This window comes from Giraffa tippelskirchi, chromosome 13 (assembly GCF_054371585.1).
Source record: "Giraffa tippelskirchi isolate mGirTip1 chromosome 13, T2T-mGirTip1v1.2.pri, whole genome shotgun sequence".
Classification (NCBI taxonomy): Eukaryota; Metazoa; Chordata; class Mammalia; order Artiodactyla; family Giraffidae; genus Giraffa; species Giraffa tippelskirchi.
In genome coordinates, this window is record NC_137287.1 from 1060456 (window position 1) to 1066819 (window position 6364).

A 6364-nucleotide genomic window follows, 5' to 3' on the forward strand; every position below is an offset into this window, starting at 1 on the left:
GATGGCACGCGGGGTCCCGGGGAGCAGGAACAACCCAGCGGCCTCCTGGCCACATCTCCCTGCACACTTGGGCTCTGTGGTGGGGGTGAGTGTGTGAGATTGGGGGGGCTTGCTCTAGAGAAGCTCAGGGTTTGCGGGGAGCAAACAAGATGCTCATTCACAGCCAAGACCCAGGGTTGGGGTGGGGTCAAGTGGGAGAAGTCGGGGCCACAGCAGTGTCCTCAGGTGAGCCGGGGGGCACCCTCCTTCCAGTCCTTTCTGCCGGGACCCGACTCAGTGGTGACAGCCTCGGAGTCTGCGGTTCGTTGGAGGAAGCAGGCCTGGAGTGCAGCGTCTGCACCTCCCTTGAGAGGAACTCAGGAGGCCTTCCCTCCACCCCAGCTCAGCTCCCAGGGTGGGGCTCAGAGTCGCCCCCCAGGGCGCACAGCAGGGCACCTGTCAGCCCCTCACCCCTGACCTGGTGATGGCAGTCTTGCCCCTGGTATGCCCACCTGTCCAGCTCGGCGCTGGATTCCCACGTGTCAAGGTGTCTGCAGAGGAAGGGGTGGGAGGCAGCGGCGGACGCCTGCCCCGGGTCAGAGAACAGCCCCGCTGAGCCCTCTGGGTCCCTTTCCTCCTCACCGACACCCCGGACACGCCTCCATGTCCCACGGGCTGGGTGCAGGCCTACCCCCCAGACCCATGCCCGCAGGGAGGCCTGGCTGCCCGCTGACCCGTCTCCCCTTTCGTCTCCCGCAGGACTGGCTGGACCAATGGGGAAGCAGGCCGAGGTCCTGGCCGGACACGGGTGGACGGAGCGAGGCAGCCGGCCGTGAGGGAGGTGCTCCCCTCGCAGCGCACGGCCATGCGCCCCAGACACCCCTGAGCGTGCAGGCGCCCTCCCCTCCCGCGCACCCCGCTGCCCAGGCCCCCACCCCGCACCCCGGGCAGGCTGAGCGGGCGGCTCCCGCGGGCGGGTCCTGATGGCCAGGTGTGGGCGGGGGGCGCCGTGGGTGTGGGCATGCGTGGCGGCCGCCCTGCTGCATGCGGGTGGGCTGGCACGCGGCGACTGCTGGCTCATTGAGGGCGACAAGGGCTTCGTGTGGCTGGCCATCTGCAGCCAGAACCAGCCGCCCTACGAGGCCATCCCGCAGCAGATCAACAGCACCATCGTGGACCTGCGGCTTAACGAGAACCGCATCCGTAGCGTGCAGTATGCGGCGCTGAGCCGCTTCGGCAACCTCACGTACCTCAACCTCACCAAGAACGAGATCGGCTACATCGAGGACGGCGCCTTCTCAGGCCAGTTCAACCTGCAGGTGCTGCAGCTGGGCTACAACCGGCTGCGCAACCTGACGGAGGGCGTGCTGCGCGGCCTGGGCAAGCTCGAGTACCTGTACCTGCAGGCCAACCTCATCGAGGCGGTGGCGCCTGGCGCCTTCTGGGAGTGCCCCAACATCGTCAACGTGGACCTGTCCATGAACCGCATCCAGCGCCTGCACAGCGCCACCTTCGCGGGCCTGGCCCGGCTGTCGGTGTGCGAGCTGTACAGCAACCCCTTCTACTGCTCCTGTGAGCTGCTGGGCTTCCTGCGCTGGCTGGCGGCCTTTGCCAATGCCACACAGGCCCACGACCGCGTGCAGTGCGAGTCCCCGCCGCTCTACTCCGGCTACTTCCTGCTGGGCCAGGGCCGCCACGGCCAGCGCAGCATCCTGGGCAAGCTGCAGTCCGTATGCACCGACAGCTCGTACGTGGCCGAGACGCGCCCGGCACCCGGCCGTCCCCCGCCCGGCCGCTCTCCCCCGCCGCCGCCCCCCGTGGAGCCCAGCGAGGCCCCCTGCGCCGACGATGAGTGCTTCTCCGGCGATGGCACCACGCCGCTGGTGGCCCTGCCCACGCTGGCCCCGCAGGCTGAGGCCCGCCCGCTCATCAAGGTCAAGCAGCTGACGCAGAACTCGGCCACCATCACGGTGCAGCTGCCCAGCCCGTTCACCCGCATGTACACACTGGAGCACTTCAACAACAGCAAGTCGTCCACCGTGTCCAGGCTGACCCGGGCGCAGGAGGAGATCCGCCTGACCAACCTCTACGCGCTGACCAACTACACCTACTGCGTGGTGTCCAGCAGCTCGGGGCTGCACCATAACCACAGCTGCCTCACCATCTGCCTCCCGCAGCCACCCAGCCCACCGGGCCCTGTGCCCAGCCCCTCCACGGCCACCCACTACATCATGACCGTCCTGGGCTGCCTCTTCGGCATGGTGCTGGTGCTGGGCGCCGTCTACTACTGCCTGCGGCGGCGGCGGCGGCGGCGGGAGGGCAAGCACAAGCAGGCGGCCGCGGCGGCCGGCAGCCTCAAGAAGACCATCATCGAGCTCAAATACGGGCCCGAGCTGGAGGGGCCCGGCCTGGCCCCGCTGGCCCAGGGCCCGCTGCTGGGCCCCGAGGCAGTGACCCGCATCCCGTACCTGCCCGCCGCCCCTGGCGAGGTGGAGCAGTACCAGCTGGCAGAGAGCGGCGGGACGCCCAAGGCCAGCAAGGGCGGCTACATGGAGGTGCGTGCGGCAGAGCAGCCGGAGCGCAGGGACGGGGAGCCGGGCCGGTCGGGCCCCGACAGCCAGAGCTCCGTGGCCGAGATCTCCACCATCGCCAAGGAGGTGGACAAGGTCAACCAGATCATCAACAACTGCATCGACGCCCTCAAGGCCGAGTCCACCTCCTTCCAGGCCGGCAAGCCCGGGGCCGTGTCCACGGCCGAGCCGCCACGGGCGCTGTTGTCCGAGCCGCTGGCCGGCAAGCGCGGCTTCCTGTCGCCCGCCTACCAGGATGCCTGCGGCCTGCAGCGGCACCACAGCGTGGAGGCCGCCCCCGGGGCTCCGCGGGCCGGCTCCTCGTCCAGTGGCTCCGTGCGCAGCCCGCGGCCCTACCGCACCGAGGCCCCGGGGCTGCACGAGGCCAAGTATATCGAGAAGGGCTCGCCCGCGGCTGAGGCCATCCTCACCGTGACGCCCGCGGCCGCCGTGCTGCGGGCCGAGGCCGAGAAGGGCCGGCAGTACGGGGAGCATCGGCACTCGTACCCCGGGCCCGCCCCCGCTGAGCCGCCTGCGCCCCACGAGAGCCTGGGTGGCCGTCAGGCCTCCATCCTGGAGCCACTGACGCGGCCGCGGCCCCGTGACCTGGCCTACGCGCCGCTGTCGCCCCAGTACCACCACCTGAGCTACGCGTCCAGCCCCGAGTACACGTGCCGCGCCTCCCGCAGCCTCTGGGGCCGCTTCAGACTGAGCCGCCGGCGGCAGCGGGACGCCGGGGAGTGCGTGGCGGCCGGCCACGCGCTGCGCAGGAAGGTGCAGTTCGCCAAGGACGAGGACCTACACGAAATCCTGGACTATTGGAAGGGCGTGTCGGCGCAGCACAAGCCCTGAGCGGTGCGCTCCGGAGTGCCGGGGACACGAGGCCCACTGCAGCTTTCCCTGACCCAGAGACTCATGCCGCGTGCGCGCGCGCACACAGACACACACACAGACACACACACACACACACACCCCCCGCAGCTGCTGAAGCCCTGGGCTCTGCGAGCAAAGTGGGGAGGGGCGCGTGGCTGAGCGTGAGCAGCTGCGCTGAGACAGCCTCGCTAGGGTGAGGGGCCCGTCCACACACGCGCGCACACTGTGTGCACACACACACACACACACGCACACACACACAGAGAACTTCCGAAAACTGTGTCTTAGGGGTGGGGGTGGGGGCGGGGATTTTTTTTTCATTATCTCTTGATTCTTCTCTGCCTTCTTTCTCTCCCTCTCCTTTTTTTTAAAAAGTTCTCTTTAAAAGACGTGAAACGCTAGGACGTGGGGCGGTGGCCGCCCAGCCTCCGTCCGTGGCTTTCTGGGGACTCTCTCTCGTCTGTCTCTTGGCCACCGCCCCTGGAGAGAGGCAGAGCCAACGCAGGCAGCCAGCTGGTCTCCGGGAGGGGCCTGGGGCCTGGAGCCTGGAGCCCGCGGGACTCGGGGGGCGGGAGGGCTGTGCCTGCCCACGGCGGGGGGGCGGGAGTGTGTGTCCCAGCCCCGCCCCCAGTGTACGCTGGCGTCCTGTTGTATACAGAAATATTTCTATATTTGCAATGTTTGCTGTAAAATGAGAAGGAAAAAAAAAAGACTATGTCTACTAAAAAAAAAAAATAATTCTGCAAAGGAAAAAAAGCCCAACACTTGTTTGCAGTGGTTTTTCCTCTGAGACTTGGGGCAAGGTGTGCGGTGTGAGTGACCTCGGGTTAGGGGCAGGTGAGGCCCTTGGGAGACGGGGCAGCCAGCCCTGGGTTGGGGAGTGGCTTTGAGAGGCGGTGTGGACAGGGCAGAAAGGTTGAGGGAGCTGGGCACAGGCAGGTAGGTGTGTGCCCGACCCTGCATGTGGCTGGCAGGGTTCGGTGGGAGTGGGGTGAGCTGCAGAGCGCTGGGGCCCCTCCAACCGCTGGAGACCCAGCTGCAGGGCGTGAGCCCCGAGATCCGGATACCACAGGCCCCTGGGGCCCCTGAGCTGGCCCCTTGGCCCTGCAGCGCCGAGAACCTGCCTCAGCTCTCCAGCTGTGGCCCCAAATCCGGTGGGAGAGGTGTGAGCGCGTTTATGAACACTCAAGTCTCCACGGAAGCCTGGACCCCAACCTCCAGCTGCCACCAGGTCCGTCCAGGTGGCCGGCTGCCTGCTGCCAAGGTCACAGGTGCCCCTGGGAGCCAGAGCAAGGCTTGGACGACGAGATGCCATCCGGGAGCCCTGTGCCCACCCCCATCCTCGGTCCACGGTGGGGGTGCAGCCCCAGGGACAGCTGACTCGCTGTGGCCCCTCTGTCCCCCTGACCCTCCTGCTGGACGTGTCAAGCCTTCCGCCCTCGCTCTACCTGCAGGGGTCGGGGCCGCGCCCTCTTCCTGGGGCCCACCCCACCCTGCCATCCAGGGCGACCTACTCTGTTTCTGACAAAGATGCCAAGGCGGTGGGAGCCTGGGAGACGCCAGGCGAGTAGACGGGAGGGGGGGCGGGGAGCAGTCTGGTCAGCCGCGCTGCTTGCACACCCCTGGGGACAGGCCGCTCACTCCCCTCCTCCGTGACTGTCTCACTCAGGGCGCCTTGCTGACTGCACAGGGGTCGGCTCGCTCAGGGCCCAGCGACCACGCAGCGCTGGGACAGGACTGGTCTGTCCATCCTGGCCTCTGTACCCAGGGGACCCCTGCCAGGTCCTGCACGGGGGGCCTCCTCACAGCCCCCTCGATGAGCACCCCTGAGTGAGCCCCCTCTGAGGACGCTGCCCCACCCTGCTTGAGCAGACGGGCCCCAGGCTTGCTGGCTCTGGGCAGCTCCTTGCCCTGTCATGGGGTCCTGGAGGACAGCGCGAGGAACCCAGAGACGTGAGTGGGCTGGAGACCACGAGACTGTGCCCAGAGTGGCCAGGGCAGGGAGGGGGCAGGCCCTGGCTGGTGGGGGACACTGGCCTCGTCCAAGATCACATAGTAAGGGGTGACCGTCCTAGTCAGATGTGGGGCTAGGCCTCTCAGCCTGCTGTTGCCTGCCGCTGCGGAGGGAACACTGGCTGTTTACACGGCATCAGACAACGGTGGTCACAATGGAGGTGCCTGCCCTGGGGAGAGGGCAGCTGACCGGACGGGCCAGGCCGCAGCAGGGGGGACAAGACCCCAGGAGCACCACCCTGAGCAGGGGTCCCTGGGTAGGGGCGAGGACCTGGAGAGAGACATGGGGTGGTGGTGGTGGGGGTGCGTCCCAAGCAGAACACCTGTCTCAGGGGGCACAGACCCTCCCAGGAATGCCGCGGGTTGGACAGACGCAGCTCCGACTGCCTGACCCTGGGCCAGTCCCAGGTCACAACCGTACGGCACTGTGCCCCTGTTCGAAGGCAGTCACAGTGGAGTTGTCAAGAGCAGACACACACGATATGCGCTTACTGAGCACCGCCTGTGTGCAGGGCTCTGTGCTGAGCCCTACTAGAGTCCAGCGGGGGAGCTGACCTTGCTTCCCCACGTCCCCTCCAGAGAGGCTCACTCAAAGCTGGCAGGTGACCCGGCTCTGGGTGGCACAGGGTCCAGGCAGCCCAGGGGAGGGTGAACACTCCTGCCTGGGAAGAGTCTGGAAGGCTTCCTGGAAGAGGTGGTGTCTGGTCTGGAAAAAGGAGCCCATGGTGAGGAAGGAGGGTGGAGGCTACCAAGTGGACAGAGGCCAGCAGCCTGCAGGCTCGGAGCACAGAACAAGGGTCCACCTGCGGGGGTCCTGCCCTGGTCTGGGGCTGGCGCCCGCTGCCCCAAGGGCGGCTCCTGTCTGTGAGACGGAGCCGTGCTGCCTGTGACCGTGAGACCCCAGAAAGCCCCGCGTTCCTGGCGTGTCG

The 6364-nt window shown here is 67.5% G+C and overlaps 2 protein-coding genes across 12 annotated transcripts in view; one reads left to right on the forward strand and one right to left on the reverse strand.

The window, feature by feature from the left end:
- Positions 1-3823, forward strand: part of ELFN1 (extracellular leucine rich repeat and fibronectin type III domain containing 1) — a 121616-nt gene extending 117793 nt beyond the window's left edge. For all 10 annotated transcript variants that reach the window (XM_081552539.1, XM_081552538.1, XM_081552540.1 and 7 more), the window contains one exon: positions 739-3823. In XM_081552539.1, the coding sequence (XP_081408665.1) occupies positions 963-3401 (2439 nt within the window). In that variant the 5' untranslated portion in view covers positions 739-962 and the 3' untranslated portion in view covers positions 3402-3823. The remainder of the gene's footprint in view (positions 1-738) is intronic.
- MAD1L1 (mitotic arrest deficient 1 like 1) overlaps positions 1-6364 on the reverse strand; it is a 283031-nt gene that overhangs the window by 15049 nt on the left and 261618 nt on the right. The gene's annotated exons all lie outside the window — the stretch shown is intronic.